Source organism: Pseudophryne corroboree, chromosome 7 (assembly GCF_028390025.1).
Source record: "Pseudophryne corroboree isolate aPseCor3 chromosome 7, aPseCor3.hap2, whole genome shotgun sequence".
In the NCBI taxonomy this organism is placed as follows: domain Eukaryota; kingdom Metazoa; phylum Chordata; class Amphibia; order Anura; family Myobatrachidae; genus Pseudophryne; species Pseudophryne corroboree.
The window spans coordinates 291,664,558-291,689,090 of NC_086450.1; the positions used below are offsets into that span (position 1 = coordinate 291,664,558).

The following is a 24,533-nucleotide window of genomic DNA, read 5'->3' on the forward strand; positions in this document are numbered from 1 at the left end:
AGCCCGAGAACGCAAGGCCTGACATGCAACAATTACAAGTTTTTCTCCCCACCTGAAAAACATGAATCGCAGTTATCATTTGATTTCTCTTTGGAATCACATATGCTTAGTTCATGTGAACCCTACATCTATAAATTAAATAGTGAAATATTAGAGACTGGTGCTTAGAGTGTGGCTGGATAATGTTATACACAATGGATGCAGACTATTCAATAATTACGTCAACAAGGAGACATATATAGTTTGTGTGCTGCATTCAAAATATATTTTTTAGTCCTTTAATCAATGCAACAGAAAGGTAAAAAGCTCCAGACTATTTCACTTCACTTTATACTGAATGTCCAACTTCCACTGTAAATTCATTAACGTTATTATATTGCTAAATAATAAAGGTGTACCAATCCCAAACTCCCCAGCTGGGTATACTACATAAATTCTTGCAGTAAGATTAGATAGAAGTGTTGGCTCATCTGCAACTTCCCATCCATGCAATGGGAGAAGGTAATCAAACAACACATTCCTGCAGGGTCCAACAATGCTGTGCACTGCTCCTGGATGAAGAAAAGTGTATGCGGTTATTAGGCTGACCATACTAAAACAGACAGTCAATAGGTCGACATTGACAAAAGGTCTACATGCCAATTGTCGACGTGCATTTTCACCTTTTTTTATTTTATTTGAAGTTTTTCATACTTTACCTTCCACATGGACTACGATTGGGAATAGTAACCTTGCCCAAAGCATGGCGAGCGAAGTAAGCCATGCGAGGGGACGGGGTGCACTAATTTTGTATCCCAGTCATTTTACGGAATGACTAAAAAAGTTAAAAAAATCCATGTAGACCTAGTGAATGTCGAACTTTTGGGGTCAACCTATGCACTGTTGACCTTTTTATGGTCAACCCAATGACCCACCCCCGAGGAAAAGGGAGAGAGGCAGGTGAAAGTAGCAGCCTAGTTGTGATCATAATATAATAAACAAAAGACTATGGCGCTGGGGCTGTTTCTGAGTTAGGAGAAAAGAATAAAAAGTAAATAACTGTAAACTTAACAAACAGAAAATAGCGGTCTTAAACTATGATATCTCAGCAGAGCTTAAACATACTGGGAGAAATTCAATTGTTTAATTGCACCTGACCTCCCATCTAAAGTGAAGGTCTCACATCTGTCTGCAGCAACAATTGAACAGCTGCCGGCAGGCGGGAGCGGGGAACCACGAAAACGTTTGAATTCTGCCCAAGGTACGCTGACACAACACTATCCTTTCCAGTGACATCGACACCAGATTAAATACCTGGTAGTTCATATCACCTTTTCTTCACTCATGATTTTATTTCATTCCTTTTTTCCCCTGAGAAGTTCGATAGACTTCTTGGAAAGCAGCCACTAACCCCTATTGCACACTGTAACTGAAGCAACTGCGGCCGCTGTAATAAATCCTTTACCTTCGTACTCTATCCCCAGTTAGCGTACACAGTCCCGTACTATGCACGCACTTCGCGTGCACACGCCGGAATAGCTGTGCAGCTTACACTCAGTGCATACACACAGACCGACACGCTGAGAGCACGAGGCAGCTCTAGGTGTGGCAATTACACTATACAAACGCTCAACAGAAACTGAATGCGACACCAGTATTTGATTGTATGTTGTGGTCCAAAGCAGCAACAAGTAATAATATATTTGTAAAAGGGGATTACAATAAGTTAAAATATAAATGGTACAACACAATACAATTCAATCACAGAGAGAGAGTCACACCCAATGATACAAACGTTTGTTCGCCTGCGCAACCCGGATCCGGTCCTCTAGTCGATCTGGCAAGATGACCTTAGAGCAAGAGAGAGAGAGAGAGTGACCGGCTCAGGTGCAAGGTTTAATACAATACAATGGGGTTGTATGCTCTCCACTGATTGGTTGGAGGGATGGTCGTTTACAGTACAGGAGAGGTCATTGGTCGGTTTGAAGAGATGGGCGATGCCTTGATCCAGGGGTGTGTACAGCTGGTCAGCTCTGGATTCCCACCGCATACCAAGTACATCATAAACACAAATATACCTTTAATCTGCCTTTGCGAATAACTATTCGCAACGACATGCGATCTTCTCCAAACCAACACCGGATTATTACTCATAATTATCCGAACACGTAGATACCATGCATGATGCTTTGATCAGTTACTGTCCCCTCGCATACTGTAAAGGTGTATAATTCCCTTGTTGTGCCTTGTAAAGAAGTAAAAGTTGCATGACGGGAAAGGGGAGACTGTGTGTAATGTGTGTACTAAATTTGGGAAATATGTAATGTGTGACAGATATTTCCATGTTCATTAGGTTACTTTGTTATGTTATCTCCAGGCAACATGATCCTACACATGAAATGACCAACCATTCTCAAGATGCACACAAAAAAAAAAAAAAAAGAAAAAAAAATATATATATAATTCCAAGAGTTTTGACTATAAATGTTATACCTCTGATCTATAAATGTAAGTTGTCAGCTGTAAGTGATTTGCATCAGCAAGGCTTGTGTTCTTTGTATAGTATATTTGTCTCCTATTGTCCTGGTTTCTATTAAACAATGACAGTCTGGTTTTGGTTGTCTTCAGTATACACTCTGAAACAATAAGGATAACTAGAGATATTTACTTTCCTCACAGCTCAGGGTGCCTGTTTCATGATCACAAACCTTTGCGTAAACAAGACAAGTCTTGATATATTCAAGACATTGTTTTAGAAGAATGTGTATGTGTGGTTTGATTAGCTGGTGTGTGAACAGTAACTTGCCTTTGAAGATTACACAGTCTGTACAAATTCTGTACTATAAGGATAGAATATGGAACATGGCTTTGGGGGACTTTCTATGCGATTACGTATGTCACCGTATTTACCCATACCCCACGCTAATACGCAGGGCTTCACGAGCCAATGTATGCAGCGTCCGGGTTTGCGCACGCACGGCTAATACACAACCGCACAGAAGCCACTCTGAATGGTGTCTGTATGTGTAGTGTGGGTTTGTAATATTTTCCGACTTCGACACCCCCCTTTTCTTTTTTATATGATTCTTCTCTTTAAAGCTATGGTTAATTAGGTTTTATTTATGATACAGTCTATTATTTGTCTTTCTAGAGCCCAACCTAATTCTCTTCACCGTGTTTATGTTTGTGAATACATGACGTTATGTGTTGCTGGAAATGCTGACCTCTGTGCAGGTTCATTTTGTGTTGTCTCTCATTCTCTGAATAAATGATGGCTTAGATTTTACAGGGCTTGTCCAAAATCAAAACTAAATTGCAGTGTAGTGTATTTATTTGCATCCCTTGCAATGCAACATGGTTTGCTGAAGACATAGTTATTGTTTTGCTTAGATCCCAACTCAGAATCAACCCCTAGATGTATAATGTGGGGGTTATGATTTCATCACTTCATCAATCATGTGTATCAGAAGGAATAATGCACTTATTATATGAGTTACTAGGGATAGTAGAGATCTATGACTCATAAAAGCACTTGGACTGATCATTTGTACCTTTACATTTTCACAGAACTCTTGATAGTTTATAGTAGGGTATATAATACCAAATCCCATGTATAGTATAATGGGGCAGATGCATTAACCTGGAGAAGGCATAAGGAAGTGATAAACCAGTGATAAATGCAAGGTGATAAACACACCAGCCAAACAATTCTTAATTGTTCATTTACATATTGGAGTTGATTGGCTGGTGCATTTATCACTGGTTTATCACTTCCTTATACATTCTCCAGGTTAATACATCTGCCCCAATGTTTATTACAATAACAAGGAGGCTTATAGTGTGAAATACTTCAGAATGACTTACAAATGTGTCCTAATACATCTTGCTTCAATACGCTATGAAGCGGGAAATGTCTGGTGTGAGTGAGCCGACATGTCCTGTGCATCTCTGTTAGCGTTGGGTGTCTTTTGTTGCCGAAAATGCGTATTATTCGCATCACTATGTGAATAAGATGCACAAGCAGGCTCTGTTGATTAGAATGATATGGCATAACTACATTCTGTGTGTGACTGCATCTCTATCAGTATATGGAATGCTATATTACAGTGGGAGTCATTCTGACCCGATCGCACGCTGCAGATTTTCGCAGCGGTGCGATCGGTTCAGAACTGCGCATGCGCCGGCGCACCATGCCACACGGCCGACGGCTGTCATTGCCTAGCGCTCGCCTCTGCCTGATTGACAGGCAGAGGCTGTCGCTGGGCGGGAGGGGGCGGCACGGCGGAGTTTGGCCGCCATTTTTGGGGCGCGGTCCTGCCAACACAGGTGTGGCAGCGACAAGTTATTCCCGGCCAGCCGCAGGAGCTGCGCTGGCTGGAAGTTACTCTACAAGTACAAAAGCGCTTTTGTACTTGTGTGGTGGGGCCGGGCCTGACATGTGGGGCGGACTAGCCCCGTGCTGGGCGTCCCCCACATGTCTGTGTCAGTGATCGTAGCTGTGCTAAATTTAGCACAGATACGATCAGGTCGGAACGATCCCCAGTGTTTTTGAGGAAAACAATGTAACACAGCATTTCGTATGCAGATACAGCCGCAGGTGCACACAGAATAGTCATGCCACATATCATTTTAATCAGCACAATCTGCTTCTGCGTCCCATTTTCAGCCAAAAAAAGGAGCAAAAAAGATGCTGAATGCTAGAAGTTTTTCACATGAACTGGCGTGCCAAGAGGAGCTGTTTGGAGTGACTGCAGCAAAGATGTATGATATGTAGCCATCATATACAATAATGATTTCATGACCATGATACTCACTTAGCAATAGCTTCTTCACATGTGATAGACTGTGTCCGTATGAGCTCTGTTACTGAAACGCGCTCTTTAAAATACTGGCATGAGCCCTGAATGCCATTTTTATTATCAGTTATAATGTAAACCGGATATATGTCTTCGAAGCATGATTCTTCTTTAGCTTTAAGAACACCTGGATCACAATCCTGCCCATCATATCTAGAAAACAAACATGAAAATAACAACATTTGTCATGCTCTATATCTTCTATTATACTTTACTACAGAATACAGCAGTGCCAATTCCACTCACTAGCAAAATTTTAAAAACAAAAAAACATTTTTTTCTTATAAATACATATGCCCATTCTAGTTTGGTTTTATCAGATTTACCACATTATCTTCTATATTAAAACTTTATCTCTGAACTGTTGCAATAAAACAAAGAACATAGAATTACTATCAGCACAAAAATGGACAGAAGATTAAGGGCCTAATTAAGACCCGAACGCAGCCGCACGTTCTTTGCACACCGGCTGCATTCGGGTGGTCTGCACATCCACAGTACGCGTGCATGACCTTACACATTATGGTAGCTTCTCACGGGCAGGAGCCTAGGGAAGACCTGCGGGCGAGGGGGCAATTCCTCCTGGTTCTCAAGGGTGTGCGAATCTAGCCCAAAACAGTGTTGCCCAAGCAGTTTTTTGCAGTTATTCACACATGCAGCAGGGGTGAGGGAGTACAGTTGCAAGGCGTATGGTGCGTCCAGCAGAAACCAAGCGGATGGGCCGTCAATGGGCTAACCAGGAGTTTGGCGACATTACAGTTGTTCACAATAGCAGGGGCCAGGGGCATATGGACCCACTGGATAGCCAACAGGAATATACAGTTCTGGTATAAGAGCAAGAGAACAAAAGGATACACGGTAAGCATATGAGTCTGCCTGGGAGTGGCAGCAATTCCAATCTATGGGAAGCGAGGAGGGGGGAGACACGCTCCCCCAAACAGCAGAGAACAGGCTTGCGACACGCGACGGTGGCAGTCCAGGTACATTTTGTATCTGGTCATTTAGGACAGGCGCGGCAACATCAGCAGCTAGCGCGGAACGCTCGGTAGAGGATATTAAATCATTAGGGTGGGGCACAATAGTTACAAAGCAGGTGTCAGGTCCGCACTGAAGGTTCGGTGGCATGATCGCAGGGGGCTTTATTGCTTAAGGTAAAGGGACTGGCAGGACAGAATCGATAGTGCTACACGTAGGGTTAACAACCTTGGGCGAGTTCCTGGAGCTAACTAGTGTTATAAGGGGGACCATGAATGTGAAAAACAGTGAGGGCATGTTTCAAAAATGTATATGGTGCACCATCACTACCAGGCTGTCCTGGCAGGGAGCATGGAGAGGAGTGGGCATAGAGAGAGCCCACAGAAATAGTGGGCGCAGCCGTAGAAAACTGTGCCGCTGCCCGGAAGAGGCCCAAAGACTTCAGCAATAAACATGTACAGGATGCACTTGTCAGATATTGGCACTGACCTATATAACAACTTGATGCAGGAGGTGCTGGACGGCAGAAAGTTATTGTAGGTTGCAGGGCAGGGGATTCGGTACTGTGGCATGCCTGAGAACCTCGGCTGGCGGGAAAATGCGGTGCATGGTGAATGGTGGGGAGCCAGCTGAGGTTTGCAGCTTTATCCTCGGTGAATGGACGCACACCCGGCGGCAGCCCTGGACGATGGGCCCGTGGGCTGTGCGCCAGGTGAGCGGGTCGGGGATATGCAACGCAGGGCCTAGTTCTCTAGGGGGCGTTGCCGCAGTGCCTACTGGGTAGGAAGGGCATGCCCCAGGTTAACTGAATGGGTTGATAATACGTTTCGCCTTGCCCAACACTTCTGTCTGTGCCCTGCAACCTTGTAAGGCAGTATAATAATAAAACTGTGGCCAGTGACTTTACCCAAAGCTCTGCCTACGTATCCAATTTATTTTAGGTTAGGGAGCTGGTGTGCAGGGACGCCAGCAGGTCAACCTCTCCCTCTTATCTATTATGGCTACCATTGCGACAGGTGAACGCTGTGCGGGGCTGGGCCCCGACAGGTGAACGCTGTGCGGGGCTGGCCACTGACAGGTGAACGCTGTGCGGGGCGGAGCAGGGCACTGACAGGTGAACGCTGTGCGGGGCTGGCCACTGACAGGTGAACGCTGTGCGGGGCGGAGCAGGGCACTGACAGGTGAACGCTGTGCGGGGCTGGACACTGACAGGTAACCATTGTGGGCTGTTCACTGACCTGTTATTGACCGGTAAGGGCCGTCTGTCACTGGGGAGCTCGTAGAAGTCCAGTCCGGAGTGAGACACCAGCGACCGCCACACTAGCTGCTTGGTGGCCGCATCCAGGAGGAGCGGGAAGTGCGGGACCCGAGCCTCCAGCCGCAGCCATAGAGCCGGCACCGTGATCCCATCCAGACCTTCCAAAGACACCTCATCCAGCACCGCCTCTAGCGTATCCATCTTCCTGACACCGCTTAGCAGCACATGTTTCTATCACCACACACAGCTCTTTGCTGGATACATACACAGTGACAGTGACCCAAGTTCTCACACTCCCATTGGCTCACAGCTCACACTAGGTTATTGGCTTATCGTGCCTTTATTTCCAAGAGTCTAAACAGTTGCCTTACAGGTATGTCTGCACTAGAGAAGCCATTGTGGCGGCGGTTGTTGTGTATATGTAACTGGAAAGTGCTCTACGCAATGATGGGTGGCACAGCACAATCAGCGAAGACTGTTTTTCAGACTAAGGTTAGAGGGCGTCACGCGAGCACGGTGATTGGACGTGACGTAGAATGACGCGTAATGTGAAAGCGACCATTGGCTGTGAACTGTCGAACTGAATGGTAATTGGATGCTGCTCATGCCTGGGCGTGACAACGAGTTCTCTCCGGAGTATTGGGGCATTACTGTTTTGGACTTCTCGGGAGGGCAGCTCTGATTGGCTGCAGTTACAGCTGCCGTTTATTGGTTATGGGCAGCTAGGTAACCAGAGGAAACATTTGGACACTAATAAGTTACCTATGTATGTCATCGCAGCCACCGTACACCCGTACCATGCACAGTAAGTGGCCTTTTACTATGTAATGGCTGGTGGGGACTCGGGGAGCTACAGTAAGTTTGGGCAGGGCGGGTCCACTGTACCAGTGATACAAGATCAGTTTTACAAAACGTCAGTAAATACTGCATGATAAAGTTACATGTCTACCTGTCAGTAAAATAAGTGCAGCTGTGTATCATTCCGGATGCACCTTTAGAAATACGTCCTCCCACAATATCTTCTACTGGTATCTGCTCTGAAACTTCTGCGAGCCTCTGCTGTATCCTGAGCTCCTGGCTGCTGGTTTGCTGAAGCAGATAGTTGTTATTTAGGTGTATTGTGTTTATTTTCATAACACTGATCATGTGAGGAGAAATATGCCAGCTGCTTGTTCAGTACCGGCAGATTCTGTGCACAGAGAAATATACCAGGTACAAGATGGGCCGTTTTTTTCCACAGAGGAATATGCCAGCCTGCTGGTACAGTATGTGCAGTTTCTGTCATGGTAAATATGCCAGCCGCTGGTGCAGGATTGGCAATGTCTGTGCATGGAGAAATATGCCAGCCGCTAGTACAGTAAGCATGGGGCGAATTTAGCGGCAAGGCAGAGCTGGCCCTAGGCATAGGCAAATGCCTAGGCCCTAGAGCATTTGGAATGCCTAGGAGCACAAGCAGCTTCTGCTGATTAAAATGGTATGTGACATGCCTATATTCTGTGTGTGACTGTGGATGTATGTGCATATGAAATGGTACGTTACAGTGTATACTGTAAGGATGCTTGTGCATCCTAGTCACATAGCAATACAAATAAGACGCATGTTCGGAAAAAAAATGTGCCCGACGTTAGCAGAGCTGGCCTAGAGTTGCCAGTTGACTCACGCCAGACATCTCCTTCTGCATGGCGTATTGAGGCAAGATGTATGAGGAAACATCTGTATCCAAGCGGAGGCAGAGTTCACAGTGTTAGCGGTCACGTGAGTGGTTTGTACAGGTGGATTAATTGTGTAATAGTGTTCAGCATATGTGTAAGGGACATGTGTGTCATGCTTATAAATGCATTAATAATGTGCGGCATATGTGAAAGGGGCACTATGTGTGTGTCATTATTTGTATAAGGGTATTAATAATGTGCAGCATATGTGTAAGGGACATTTATGTGTATATGGACATTAATAAAGGTTGACAAAATGTGTAAGGCGCATTATGTTTGAAAGGACATTAATAATGTGTGTCATATGTGTAAGGGGTATTACTGTGTGGCATAATGTGTATAAAGGTATTAATAATGTGTGGCATTATGTGTATAAGGTGCTCTACTGTGTGGCATAATGTATAGAAAGGGCACTACTGTATGGTCAAATGTGAATAAAAAGCAATACAGTATGGTGTGGTGTAATGTGAATAAGGGGCAATTCAATGTGATGTAGAGGCAGAAGTGCGGAAAATGCAGAATAGTGATTTCCGCACTTCTACAATCACTACTGAATCTGGCCCATTGTGTGTATACGCTCCTTGCCGTTATGTCTAACAAAGGCAAGGCATGTAAACACACTGGACCCATACCCTAGTGTCATGTAGGACCTGTTCAGCGGGGTTATCACCTCAGGATTTATTACAAGACGGTCAGTGCGCCTCTTGTTTTGTACCCCCGGACCAGTCAGTTCTCCCAGTGTCAGCACAGAAGCCTCCTTGGGCCTCATTCTCTAACGTGCTAGCTAAAATTGCTGACTATATTACAGCTCCCTCTGTGGCCCCCCATATGGGTCTGACTCTGCAATTACAACCTGTTTATCAGCCCAAACCTGCCCCATGTGTCCCTCCGGCCTGGTTTGACATGTTCTCTAACTCCGTACAGAGTCTTGCAGCTTCCTCAGCTGCATTTCATTTTATATATTGCAGGGCCAGGTACCAATACCTACACTGACAGCCACCAAGCGTACTGTGCCAACCTCACAGTCTACGCCACTCTCAGGTGCTAAGCAGTCTTCTGTTGCAGCAGATCATGCAGATCTCTCTGGTGCTGACTCCCCCTCTGTGTCTACTTTGGTTAGAGCAGTTAAATTCTCTCTCCAGCTAGAAGATTCTGAACCGGCGCCACAGACAAAAGATACTTTGTGTAAACGCCAAAAAGTGTTCGCCTATGCTTGGCGTCCGTTCACAACGCCTGGAAGAGATATCCTACGGGTACACTCTCTCCTTCCTGAAGCGTCCTCCCAGACAATGTTTTCCTACCAGTCTTTTTGTGGTTCAGAAACCCAATAACTCTTAGACCTATACTCAATCTAAAATTACTAAACAAATCTCTCAAAGTGCCCAGATTTCGTATGGAATTTCTCCATTCCATTGTCCTGGCTATGCGACTTGGGGATTTTATGGTCTCCCTGGATATACAGGATGCTTACCTACATGTCCCTATAGCACCCTGTCATCAACAGTACCTTCGGTTTACTATCCTACGTCAGCATTTCCAGTTTCAGGCCCTACCCTTTGGCCTTTCTACAGCCCCCAAGGTGTTCACCAAACTCATGGCAATGATGGCTGTTGACCTTCAGCAGCAGGGAATCCGTATACTCCCTCACCATCATCTTCAGGTGACCATGACATTCCTTCAGAGTCACTGTTGGCTGATCAACTCATCCCGTCTCAGAGGATGCTCCATCTCGGAGCTCTGCTGGATGCTCAGGTTCAACGCATCTTCCTTCCTCCAGACAAAAAAAAAACAGCGCTACAATTGCGCATCCACAACTTACTCCGCAGTCACAGAGTCTCTATATACTCCACAATTCAGACTTGGGCTCCATGGTATCCGCCTTCGACATGGTGCAATTTGCCCAATTCGACTCCAGGCACCTACAACGCCTGATACTCACCAGGTGGAAAGGACAGCCCAACCAGATCAAATCACAGACAATGGTACTGCCTCGGATGCTCGGACATCCCTATCATGGTGGCTCCACATCTGCAGCCTGGACAAGGGTCAACCATTCTGGATTCCACACTGGGTACTTCTCACCACGCACGCCGCCGTGGCTTTGAGGAGCAGTCACAGGCAGTCACTCCTTCCAGTGCCATTGGACCCAACAGAGAGGGACCTTCCAATCAACGTCCTGGAACATCGGGTGGTTCACTGAGCCCTCACATTGGGGGGCGTGGCTTGGATCGGCATGGAGTAGCTGTGTGCAGCCCTAGCTCTCCACTAATATCCTGCGATCCCATCCGTTTTGCCCCAGCCCGTGGATCCTGCTCCCTGCCTGCTGGCTCCTGAGTGTGTGCTGCCTCTGCTGCTGCCCTCACAACTCCGGTGTGCGGCGCGGTTCCGTAGCTGCGGTTCTTCCAGCGTGACGCCCGGCTCCCTGCCTCTCTGCCTGCCGCCGTTGGAGCTCCAGGAACGGCGCGTCCGGCGCTGCCTGTGTGCTGGTCCTCCGGCTGGGGAGCTGTAGAGGAGGAGGCCCTACCATCTGCAGGGTCCGGTGGGGTGCATATCCTGAGCCCCGCTGAGGTAACGCTGGAGACCGGGTGCGGGTGAAAAAGCCAGTGAAACCGCCATTTTCAGACAATCTCTCTGCTCCTGCTGCTCCCTCTCCCCCTCCCCCTGTGCTGTGCTGTGGCTGCGGCTACCATTCTGTCTCCCTCCTGGGCTTAATACAAATTTACAGGGCTATACCGGGACAGTACCCCTTACATTTGGACTGACAATATTTAATTGAAGCCTGCTGCCCTGCAATAGCTGCCTGTTACCCTGCAGTGGCTGCCTATGTGCCCACGAGTCGGCTCTCATCCTGCAGCACTTTCTACTACACACACCTGCTTCCTGAATATTTGCAGTGTGCCCACATACCTGCTTTGTTATCTTGTTGTGGCGTCTCTACCCGGCCCGGGCAGCCCTGACCCCTGTGCTGAACCTATATTGTTGGGGATTTTTTTGCTGTAATATCCCTAAGGTTCTGACTCCCCGTCCAGTGCTACAATGGTGAGGGGGGACAGAGTGCGGCTAATGCTGCTGCGAAATTGGAGAAATTCGCCAGACCACAGCAGACATCTACTTCGGCAAAGCGGGGTGATGCCGGCCCATCCTCGCCTGCGGCCGAGGTGGACACCTCCGACCCTGATGAGCAGGTGCATTCTACCCAGCAAATATTGCAGGCAATCTCTGCGTCCGAACAGAGGGTCACGGACCGGATTGGGCAAGTACAAATGGATGTTTCTCTGCTAAGGCAGGATATGCAGAAAATCCGAGAGCGTGTGGGTGAAACTGAACATCGGATATCGGCTTTGGAGGATGCTGCTCCACCCTTACAATTGAAAGTGGCGGACCTGTCTACCCAAATGATATCTATGCAAGCTAAAATGTCTGATATAGAAGGGATACTGCGGCGCAACAACGTTCGGTTTGTTGGGCTCCCTGAGAGAGCAGAGGGCACCTCCCCGGAGTCATTTCTTGAGGGTTGGCTTATTGATCTCTTTGGCAAGGAAGCATTTACCTCTCCATTTGCGGTGGAGCGGGCGCACAGGCTCCCGCCTAGGCCGCCGCCGGGGGCCCCGGCTAGAACATTTATTGCACGCTTCCTGCACTTTAAGGACCGTGACGCTGTGCTCCGCCTGGCCCCGGACACAGGGCCCTATCCAACTAGATGGACATAATATATCCGTCTTTCCTGATTTTGCCCTGGAGGTGCAAAAGAACCGATCTCAATTTCTTCATGTCAAGCGTCAGCTCCGGGACCGAAATAAACAGTATTCTATGCTGTTTCCAGCCAAGTTGCGGGTGGTGTTTAACAACACCACTCATTTTTTTTTTTTTACATCTCCTCAGGATGCTGGTGCATGGCTGGAACGACAACCTCGTTCTCCTCGATGATATGTTATTGCTCAGTTGTTGATTTAATTCTTCTTTTACTGCTGTTTCAACCTATCAGATGCATATTTCTGTTAGTCTAAATGCAATGTGGGGATATGTGCGGTGTGGGGTGTAGAGGAGCGGGGCAGACTCATGTTACTGTTCGCTGTGCATCGCTCTGACATGCGGTGCTGGGCAGCCTCACGTTACTCTATTGTTATCTGTTGTTTTGTAATGGGGCATGTGACTAGCTATGTGTTTTCAGGGTTGGGGTACTACTTCTCTCTACACGCTATGGAGAGCCCTTGCCGAAGATAGTGTAGGGGCTTTTCCTTGGGCTTTTTGGTTAGGCCCCTATCCCTTAGTTTGGTTACTTAGTGGGAGTTATGGGATCCAGGTATACCTTAAGTTTGCGAGGTGATACAGGGTGGGTGTGTGTGGGGGGGGGGGGGGGTAGTTTGTTTTTTTCTAAGCCATCATCTTTTATTTCTGTGCGTACTTTGCTGTGCTACGTTATTTATGAATGATGTTGCTCTGTTTTCCTTTGTCTCCTGGGACATAGGGGGACTGGTTGCTCCTGTCCCTATTTACTGTTTGCTCAGCCTTGCTATGCTGCGCTGCCAGGTTTTGATGTCTGTCTCTCTGTTCTATCCTGTCACCCCTTTCCTCTGTGATTTCTATGTCTGCTGTCTCTGAGGGGCTCCGTCTGCTCAGCTGGAATGTTCGGGGACTGAACGAAAAAATTAAAAGATCATTAGTCCTGACGCAGGTTAAAAAATACCAGGCGGACATAATTTGTCTTTCTGAAACCCATCTGCATGGTGGTAGGGTGTTGGCGCTTAAGAAACCATGGGTTAGTCACGTGTATCATTCCACCTTCTCTGGTAATGCCAGGGGCGTTTCTGTATTGATTAGAAAATCCGTACAATTTCACTTAGACATGTGTGAAACTGACCAGTATGGCAGATACGTCTTCTTACGAGCCCATATTAATCGCAGACTGTTTCATATTTAGCCGTCTATGTCCCCCCGCTATATAACAATGAGGTTCTCCGTCACGCTGCCCTGGCCCGGTCCCCTGCTACCCCTGTAATATGTTTAGGGGATTTTAACAATGTTATGGATAGTGTCTTGGACAGATGGAGGGAATCTGTTACTTCTTCCCCTCCCTTGTCGTCCCCTACTCCGTTCGCGAGACTGGTGGGGGAGCTTGGGCTGGTGGGTGTATGGAGATGTCGTAATCCTACAGCTAATCAATTCTCCTGTCATTCTGCTACCCATCATGCTTTCTCTCGTATCTATTTGGTTTTAGTTTCTCCTGGTTTGTCCCCTGACGTGCTGGCAGTGGACTATCTCCCTAGGGGTATATCGGATCACTCTTCTGTCTCAGTTACAGTCAGTGTTGGTTGGGAGCGGGGTGCGATAATGTGGAAACTTAATCCCTTTTGGCTAACTTTACTGGGGGAGGGTGCGGATCTGATTGCCGCTTGGGAGGGGTTCCAGGTAGACAATTTACTTTACAGTGATCTGCCGCTGAAACATGATGCTTTTAAAGCGTTTCTGCGAGGCTCCTTTATAAAACGGATATCTGAGGTTAAAGCGTTTAGTAGGAGGGAGGAGGTGCGGTTGGAGTCTCTGTGCCAGCAGCTGGAATCCCAATATCTTATTACCCATTTGCGGTCTGATGAACTGCTGTGGCGGAGCGCGCAGAGCGAGTGGTCGGATTGTTTATTTGAGAAGTCCAGGCATAGACTCCTTTTTGCAGGACATGAGCAGTATTTTCGGGCAGAGATGAATGGCAGTTACTTGGTCTTTCTGGCCTGGTCCGAATCCCGTAGAACTGTAATTCAATGTGTGAAAAATTCTGCTGGCCAAATGCGTTATTCTGGCTCAACGGTGACGGAGACGTTCCATAGTTATTATTCCTCGCTATATACCTCCCGAGCCAATTACTCCAGTGATCAACTTAGGGATTATTTGGATCAGCTAATCTTGCCATGTCTGTCCCGGGAGGACTCTGGGGCCCTGGATGCACCAATTACGCTGGAGGAGGTGGAGGCTGCGATCCTGTCTCTTCCGGCGTCTAAGGCACCAGGATCTGATGGACTTCCGGGTCTATAAAAAATACAGTACATTTTTTGCCCCTATCTCTTACAATTGTTTGACTTACTCTTAGAGGGCGGGACTCTCCCGCGCTCTAGGGCCGAGGCCAATATAATTGTCCTGTTGAAACCAGGGAAAGACCCCCTGCTCCCCGAGTCTTACCGGCCCATTTCCCTCCTCAATACAGATGTCAAGATACTAGCAACAATCTTGGCATCTAGATTTGAATTCGGTAATCACAACAATAATTCACCCGGACCAGACGGGCTTTATGCCGGGTAAGTCCACTGCCCAAAATTTACGTAGATTGTTCTGTCATCTGCAGAGAAGTGATTTGGTGGGGTCGGATGCGGTGGTGGTGTCTCTTGACGCGGAGTGGTGGTGTCTCGATTCCGTGGAGTGGACGTATCTGTGGGGGGTGCTGGAGAAATTTGCTTTTGGCCCTCGATTTATTAGGTTTATCCAGTTGTTGTATTCCTTACCCATGGCCCGTGTGACGGCCAATGGTTTCACGTCTGAGATTTTTGCGTTGGGGAGGGGCACTCGGCAAGGTTGCCCCCTATCTCCTGCGTTGTTTGCAGTTGCCGTGGAGCCGTTGGCCGGCCTGTTACGCACTTATAGCAGGGTTAGGGGTGTTGAGGTTGGGGGTCACGTGGATGTAGTGGCGCTATACGCAGATGACATGCTTCTTTTCTTGCAGGACTCTGAAGACTCCTTACAAGCTGTGTTACAGGTAGTGGAGAATTTTGGTGTCTTCTCCGGTCTGCTTTGCAATGGACATTGCGATTCAAGTATTTAGGCATCTGGATTACACCTATGGCATGTAGCTATGTGGCCCAAAACATCGACCCCATTTTAGTGACATTTAAAGAGAAGGCTCATAGCTGGAAAAAATTATCGCTGTCTGTCTTGGGTCGGGTTAACTTATTTAAAATGGTGATGCAGCCAAAATTCTTTTATGCCCTACACAACTCTCCAGTCTACCTCCCCAAGAAGATCTTTACTGTTATTGAGGGCGTTCTGTCCTCATTTATATGGGGTGGCAGGCCGGCACGAGTCTCTATTAGGACACTATGCAGATCTCAGCTTTCGGGTGGGGCAAGTCTTCCTGATCTCAGACTATACTGTGTGGCGGCACAACTGTCCCATCTGAGTGAATGGATTGGGGATTCTCTAGGCCCAACAATGGGGGGTTTTCTGGCTGAGCGGGCGGAGTGCTCTCCTGTTTTCTCCCTTTCTCCTCTTCAGCTTCTCCTCTCTGGTCTCTCGGCTTCTGGTTTGCCTCCCCTGTTACGTCAAGCCTTGCTTATCTGGCGCTATGCGCACACTTTATATGACTGGGGGGGACACGATACCTGTACTCCATTGTGGTTCAATAGTGCATACCCTGAGCTATATGAGATGTCATCAGATAATATATGGATTACTAGAGGTGTTATAGTACTGAATCAACTATACCATAATGGAGTGCTAAAATCATTTCAGCAATTGAGAATAGAATTTGACATACCTAACACTGCTTTGTTCCGGTATTTTCGGCTTAGGCATGCTGTACAGACCCAATTTCCTCACGGCCCATCACTGATTGTTGACTCACCCATTAGGACGCTGCTTACTTCTCTGAGCCAAATGGGGAAAATATCTACCATATATGCTGCTTTGAATAATAGAAGTTACCCCGATCTATTGAATAATCTTCGTACTAAATGGGAAACTGATTTGGGACCTTTCTCCCATGAGCAGTGGCTCCAAATTATGGGTTCCCTTAAATACACTACGCCATGTATAAGATATAAGCAAGTTTTTTTTCTATATTCTGCACATGGTGTATCGTACTCCAGTCACTATGCAGAGGGCTGGTCTTAGGGAGGGTTCTAACTGCCCCAGGTGCTGGGCTGCCGATGCCGGATTCTGACACCTGCTTTGGGATTGCCCTGAGATTTCCCTTTTCTGGCGCAAAGTGTGGTGTGATGTGACCATGACTGCTCCATCCCTCCCTACCTTAGATCCTGGTATATGTCTATTTGGGTTAGATCTTGAGGAAACACACTCTGTTTTAATGTACAAATATGTCTTGTGTCTCACTACGTTGGCAAAGGTTGTTATCGCTAGGGTTTGGTTCTCAGCTGATGTACCTAGGGTGGAGCAGTGGAGGGCGTTAGTGAATTAAGTAATTGGTCATGAGAGACATATGTATAAGATACGGGGTTCCACCTCTCGATTTACGGATAAGTGGGATCACTGGTGTAGCACATGGCTGGGCGGGCCGTTACTGAGCACTTGAGCAATATTCTTGATAATACTGATATTCTTTGTCTTGGAACTATGTGTGAAAAGAATCAACACGCACACTGAAACGTGAACTGAAAATGTCTGTTTATTGATGGCAATTGTTACAGTTAATTTTACTGTTGTTGTTTTGTTCTGTTTATGTGATGCAAAATTCAATAAAAATCACTTGATATAAACTGAGCCCTCACATTGGCTCAGGACCTTCTTCACGGCACTTCTGCTCAAGCCCAATCAGACAACACCACAGCAGTGGCTTATATGAATCGGCAGTGGGGTGCAATGACAGAAGTAGTTCTGGGCAGAACACAATCTTCCGGCCATCTCTGCAGTCTTCATCCTGGGGGTCCACAACTGTGCAGACTTCCTCAGTAGACAGGATGTGTACACCGGAGAGTGGTCTCTACACCTAGATGACTTTCAGCTTCTGGTGAACAAATGAGGATTTCCGGATGTGGACCTCATGGCCTCCATAAACAACCACCACCTGTGTACGGGTCCAGGACGAGGGATCCTGACGCAACCTTTGTGGATACCCTAACAGTCCCATGGTCCTTTCGTAGGGCATACTGTATCCTTTTCCTTCGGTATCTCTCCTTCCTAGGGTGCTATGCAAATTCAAAGAGTAAGGCGGCACAATCATCCTAGTGGCTCCAGCATGGCCCAGACGCCATTGGTTCACGGATCTCCAGTGTCTTTCCAGACACGTGCCCTTACCACTTCCTTTTCGACCAGACCTCTTGTTCCAAGGTCCCTGTCTACACCCGGACCTAGATTGCTTGTCTTTGACAGTGTGTCTCTTGAGTCATCCATCCTAAGGAATAAAGGTTTTTCCATTTCAGTTATTAAAAATATGCTTAGTGCTTGGAAACCGGGTTCAGCTTGCATATATTCCCGCATATGGCACAATTACTTTCAGTGGTGTGCCCATCGACACTATGATCCTTCGGTGTTTCGGAATTTCTCGACTCCTGACACTCCTGTAGGCTGGCCTTGACATGGGCCTCCGCCTTGCTTCTCCAAAGGTTCAGGTCTCAGCTCTGTATGTCTCGTTCCAGAAAATACTTGCTCCCTTGCCAGTGGAAGTAGCTTCCTTCAGGGGGTACTTTGAATTCAGCTTCCCTTTGTTTGTCCAGTGGTTTCTTCGGATTTGTCCTTGGTTGTCCTTGGTTCTTTAGGCCTTACAACAGCATCCCTTTGAACCGTTGGATGCTGTTGACCACGAAGACTCTCTTCCTCATGACCATTGCCTCAGCCCACAGAAATAGGGTAGTTTGAGGGCTGCGCCTAATCAGTAGCCAAGGAAAATATCTGCGGTGAATGACAAGAAGAGGGGTACACACTCCCTCTTAATATACGAAAAAGAGGGTGAAGATGCGTCACACTGCGCTTATTTCCTAGCTGAAGATATGGGAGTAGTTGTGTATATAATTAAATTGATATATGTATGTGTGTGTGTGTGTGTGTGTGTGTATGTGTGTGTGTATATATATATATATATATATATATATATATATTTCTCTGACGTCCTAAGTGGATGCTGGGGACTCCGTCAGGACCATGGGGATTAGCGGCTCCGCAGGAGACAGGGCACAAAAGTAAAAGCTTTAGGATCAGGTGGTGTGCACTGGCTCCTCCCCCTATGACCCTCCTCCAAGCCTCAGTTAGATTTTTGTGCCCGGCCGAGAAGGGTGCAATCTAGGTGGCTCTCCTAAAGAGCTGCTTAGAGTAAAAGTTTGTTAGGTTTTCTTATTTTCAGTGAGTCCTGCTGGCAACAGGCTCACTGCTACGAGGGACTTAGGGGAGAGAAGTGAACTCACCTGCGTGCAGGATGGATTGGCTTCTTAGGCTACTGGACACCATTAGCTCCAGAGGGAGTCGGAACACAGGTCTCACCCTGGGGTTCGTCCCGGAGCCGCGCCGCCGACCCCCCTTGCAGATGCCGAAAAGTGAAGGTCCAGAAACGGCGGCAGAAGACTCTTCAGTCTTCATAAGGTAGCGCACAGCACTGCAGCTGTGCGCCATTGTTGTCAGCACACTTCATAGCAGCGGTCACTGAGGGTGCAGGGCGCTGGGGGGGGGCGCCCTGGGCAGCAATGATAGTACCTTATTCTGGCTAAAAATACATCACATATAGCCCCTGGGGGCTATATGGATGTATTTAACCCCTGCCAGGTCTCAGAAAAACGGGAGAAAAAGCCCGCCGAAAAGGGGGCGGGGCCTATTCTCCTCAGCACACAGCGCCATTTTCCCTCACAGAAATGCTGGTGGGAAGGCTCCCAGGCTCTCCCCTGCACTGCACTACAGAAAACAGAGAGGGTTAAAACAGAGAGGGGGGGCACTTATTTGGCGATATGTATATATATATTAAAATGCTATAAGGGAAAAACACTTATATAAAGGTTGTCCCTGTATAATTATAGCGTTTTTGGTGTGTGCTGGCAAACTCTCCCTCTGTCTCCCCAAAGGGCTAGTGGGGTCCTGTCCTCTATCAGAGCATTCCCTGTGTGTGTGCTGTGTGTCGGTACGTGTGTGTCGACATGTATGAGGACGATGTTGGTGAGGAGGCGGAGCAATTGCCTGAAATGGTGATGTCACTCTCTAGGGAGTCGACACCGGAATGGATGGCTTATTTAAGGAATTACGTGATAATGTCAACACGCTGCAAGGTCGGTTGACGACATGAGACGGCCGGCAAACAAATTAGTACCTGTCCAGGCGTCTCAAACACCGTCAGGGGCTGTAAAACGCTCATTTACCTCAGTCGGTCGACACCGACACGGACACTGACTCCAGTGTCGACGGTGAAGAAACAAACGTATTTTCCTTTAGGGCCACACGTTACATGTTAAGGGCAATGAAGGAGGTGTTACATATTTCTGATACTACAAGTACCACAAGAAGGGTATTATGTGGGGTGTGAAAAAACTACCTGTAGTTTTTCCTGAATCAGATAAATTAAATGAAGTGTGTGATGATGCGTGGATTTCCCCCGATAGAAAATTATTGGCGGTATACCCTTTCCCGCCAGAAGTTAGGGCGCGTTGGGAAACACCCTTTAGGGTGGATAAGGCGCTCACACGCTTATCAAAACAAGTGGCGGTACCGTCTCCAGATAGGGCCGCCCTCAAGGAGCCAGCTGAGAGGCTGGAAAATATCCTAAAAAGGTATATACACACATACTGGTGTTATACTGCGACCAGCGATCGCCTCAGCCTGGATGTGCAGCGCTGGGGTGGCTTGGTCGGATTCCCTGACTGAAAATATTGATACCCTTGACAGGGACAGTATTTTATTGACTATAGAGCATTTAAAGGATGCATTTCTATATATGCGAGATGCACAGAGAGATATTTGCACTCTGGCATCAAGAGTAAGTGCGATGTCCATATCTGCCAGAAGATGTTTATGGACACGACAGTGGTCAGGTGATGCAGATTCCAAACGGCACATGGAAATATTGCCGTATAAAGGGGAGGAGTTATTTGGGGTCGGTCCATCGGACCTGGTGGCCTCGGCAACAGCTGGAAAATCCACCTTTTTTACCCCAAATCACATCTCAGCAGAAAAAGACACCGTCTTTTCAGCCTCAGTCCTTTCGTCCCCATAAGGGCAAGCGGGCAAAAGGCCAGTCATATCTGCCCAGGGATAGAGGAAAGGTAAGAAGACTGCAGCAGGCAGCCCATTCCCAGGAACAGAAGCCCTCCACAGCTTCTGCCAAGTCCTCAGCATGACGCTGGGGCCGTACAAGCGGACTCAAGTGCGGTGGGGGGTCGTCTCAAGAGTTTCAGCGCGTAGTGGGCTCACTCGCAAGTGGACCCCTGGATCCTACAAGTAGTATCCCAGGGGTACAGACTGGAGATTCGAGACGTCTCCCCCTCGCAGGCTCCTGATGTCTGCTTTACCAACGTCTTCCTCCGACAGGGAGGTAGTATTGGAAACAATTCACAAGCTGTATTCCCAGCAGGTGATAATCAAAGTACCCCTCCTACAACAAGGAAAGGGGTATTATTCCACACTATATTGTGGTACTGAAGCCAGACGGCTCGGTGAGACCTATTCTAAATGGGAAATCTTTGAACACTTACATACAAAGGTTCAAATCAAGATGGAGTCACTCAGAGCAGTGATAGCGAACCAGGAAGAAGGGGACTATATGGTGTCCCTGGACATCAAGGATGCTTACCTCCATGTCCCAAATTGCCCTTCTCACCAAGGGTACCTCAGGTTCGTGGTACGGAACTGTCACTATCAGTTTCAGACGCTGCCGTTTGGATTGTCCACGGCACCCCGGGTCTTTACCAAAGTAATGGCCGAAATGATGATTCTTCTTCAAAGAAAAGGCGTCTTAATTATCCCTTACTTGGACGATCTCCTGATAAGGGCAAGGTCCAGAGAACAGTTGGAAGTCGGAGTAGCACTATCTCAAGTAGTTCTACGACAGCACGGGTGGATTCTAAATATCCAAAATCGCAGCCGTTTCCGACGACACGTCTGCTGTTCCTAGGGATGGTTCTGGACACAGTCCAGAAAAAGGTGTTTCTCCCGGAGGAGAAAGCCAGGGAGTTATCCGAGCTAGTCAGGAACCTCCTAAAACCAGGAAAAGTGTCAGTGCATCATTGCACAAGAGTCCTGGGAAAAATGGTGGCTTATTACGAAGCGATTCCATTCGGCAGATTCCACGCAAGAACTTTTCAGTGGGATCTGCTGGACAAATGGTCCGGATCGCATTTTCAGATGCATCAGCGGATAACCCTATCTCCAAGGACAAGGGTGTCTCTCCTGTGGTGGTTACAGAGTGCTCATCTTCTAGAGGGCCGCAGATTCGGCATTCAGGATTGGATGCTGGTGACCACGGAGGCCAGCCTGAGAGGCTGGGGAGCAGTCACACAGGGAAAAAAATTTCCAGGGAGTGTGATCAAGTCTGGAGATTTTTCTCCACATAAATATACTGGAGCTAAGGGCAATTTACAATGCTCTAAGCTTAACAAGACCTCTGCTTCAAGGTCAGCCGGTATTGATCCAGTGGGACAACATCACGGCAGTCGCCCACGTAAACAGACAGGGCGGCACAAGAAGCAGGAGGGCAATGGCAGAAACTGCAAGGATTTTTCGCTGGGCGGAAAATCATGTGATGGCACTGTCAGCAGTGTTCATTCCGGGAGTGGACAACTGGGAAGCAGACTTCCTCAGCAGGCACAACCTCCACCCGGGAGAGTGGGGACTTCATCGGGAAGTCTTCCACATGATTGTGAACCGTTGGAAAAGACCAAATGTGGACATGATGGCGTCCCGCCTGAACAAAAAACTGGACAAGTATTGCGCCAGGTCAAAAGACCCTCAGGCAATAGCTGTGGACGTTCTGGTAACACCGTGGGTGTACCAGTCGGTGTATGTCTTCCCTCCTCTGCTTCTCATACCCAAGGTATTGAGAATTATAAGACGTAGAGGAGTAAGAACTATACTCGTGGCTCCGGATTGGCCAAGAAGGACTTGGTACCCGGAACTTCAAGAGATGCTCACAGAGGACTCATGGCCTCTGCCGCTAAGAAGGGACTTGCTTCAGCAAGTACCATGTCTGTTCCAAGACTTACCGCGGCTGCGTTTGACGGCATGGCGGTTGAACACCGGATCCTAAGGGAAAAAGGCATTCCGGAAGAGGTCATTCCTGCCCTGGTCAAAGCCAGGAAGGAGGTGACCGCACAACATTATCACCACATGTGGCGAAAATATGTTGCGTGGTGTGAGGCCAGGAAGGCCCCATGAAGAAATTTCAACTCGGTCGTTTCCTGCATTTCCTGCAAACAGGAGTGTCTATGGGTCTCAAATTGGGGTCCATTAAGGTTCAAATTTCGGCCCTGTCGATTTTCTTCCAGAAAGAATTGGCTTCAGTTCCTGAAGTCCAGAAGTTTGTCAAGGGAGTACTGCATATACAACCCCCTTTTGTGCCTCCAGTGGCACTGTGGGATCTCAACGTAGTTCTGGGATTCCTAAAATCACATTGGTTTAAACCGCTCAAATCTGTGGATTTGAAATATCTCACAGGGAAAGTGACCATGCTGTTGGCCCTGGCCTCGGCCAGGCGAGTGTCAGAATTGGCGGCGTTTGTCTCAAAAAAGCCCATATCTGATTGTCCATTCGGACAGGGCAGAGCTGCGGACTCATCCCCAGTTTCTCCCTAAGGTGGTGTCAGTGTTTCACCCGAACCAGCTTATTGTGGTACCTGCGGCTACTAGGGACTTGGAGGACTCCAAGTTGCTAGATGTTGTCAGGGCCCTGAAAATATAGTTTCCAGGACGGCTGGAGTCAGGAAAACTGACTTGCTGTTATCCTGTATGCACCCAATAAACTGGGTGCTCTTGCTTCTAAGCAGACGATTGCTAGTTGGATGTGTAGTACAATTCAGCTTGCACATTCTGTGGCAGGCCTGCCACAGCCAAAATATGTAAATGCCCATTCCACAAGGAAGGTGGGCTCATCTTGGGCGGCTGCCCGAGGGGTCTCGGCTTTACAACTTTGCCGAGCTGATACTTGGTCAGGGGCACACCCTGACTGAGGAGGACCTGGAGTTCTCTCATTCGGTGCTGCAGAGTCATCCGCACTCTCCCGCCCGTTTGGGAGCTTTGGTATAATCCCCATGGTCCTGACGGAGTCCCCAGCATCCACTTAGGACGTCAGAGAAAATAAGAATTTACTTACCGATAATTCTATTTCTCGTAGTCCGTAGTGGATGCTGGGCGCCCATCCCAAGTGCGGATTGTCTGCAATACTTGTACATAGTTATTGTTACAAAAATCGGGTTATTATTGTTGTGAGCCATCTTTTCAGATGCTCCGCTGTTATCATGCTGTTAACTGGGTTCAGATCACAGGTTGTACAGTGTGATTGGTGTGGCTGGTATGAGTCTTACCCGGGATTCAAAATCCTTCCTTATTGTGTACGCTCGTCCGGGCACAGTATCCTAACTGAGGCTTGGAGGAGGGTCATAGGGGGAGGAGCCAGTGCACACCACCTGATCCTAAAGCTTTTACTTTTGTGCCCTGTCTCCTGCGGAGCCGCTAATCCCCATGGTCCTGACGGAGTCCCCAGCATCCACTACGGACTACGAGAAATAGAATTATCGGTAAGTAAATTCTTATTATATATATATATATATATATATATATATATATATATATATATATATATATATATATATATACGTATCACAATAAAGGTCAACAAAATTGTTTTATTAAAAAAATAAATAAATTAAAACTATTTAAATTAAAACTATTGAAGACCTAATACCGGTATACATACAATAAACAGAAGACACTACATACATGTAACACAAATAGATAAATGAGAGGGGTAGAAACACCTGAAGGCCATTTTACTCGTCCCCCAATATTTGGAACAATGTCCCCAATCCTTCTTCTGATTTGGTTTAAGCAGACACCAGTGGACTATATC

The 24,533-nt window shown here is 47.4% G+C and overlaps 2 protein-coding genes across 7 annotated transcripts in view; one reads left to right on the forward strand and one right to left on the reverse strand.

The window, feature by feature from the left end:
* The window catches only part of GTF3C1 (general transcription factor IIIC subunit 1), a 489,121-nt gene extending 481,672 nt beyond the window's left edge, over nt 1-7,449 (reverse strand). For 2 of the 3 annotated variants that reach the window (XM_063934225.1, XM_063934223.1), the window contains exons 1-3: nt 7,049-7,449; nt 4,794-4,988; nt 1-52 (exon numbers count right to left, since the gene is read on the reverse strand). The exon at nt 1-52 is cut by the window's left edge and continues 122 nt beyond it. In XM_063934225.1, coding sequence (XP_063790295.1) covers nt 1-52; nt 4,794-4,988; nt 7,049-7,269 — 468 coding nt within the window. In that variant the 5' untranslated portion in view covers nt 7,270-7,449. Of the gene's footprint in view, nt 53-4,793; nt 4,989-6,299; nt 6,545-7,048 lie in introns of those variants that run through there. The other variant, XM_063934224.1, reaches the window with a different exon arrangement.
* A 213-nt stretch (nt 7,450-7,662) lies between these two features.
* Nucleotides 7,663-24,533, forward strand: part of KATNIP (katanin interacting protein) — a 465,431-nt gene continuing 448,560 nt past the window's right edge. The window contains exon 1 of one of the 4 annotated variants that reach the window (XM_063934229.1): nt 7,663-7,873. In XM_063934229.1, coding sequence (XP_063790299.1) covers nt 7,837-7,873 — 37 coding nt within the window. In that variant the 5' untranslated portion in view covers nt 7,663-7,836. The remainder of the gene's footprint in view (nt 7,874-24,533) is intronic. The other 3 variants (XM_063934228.1, XM_063934227.1, XM_063934226.1) reach the window with 3 other exon arrangements.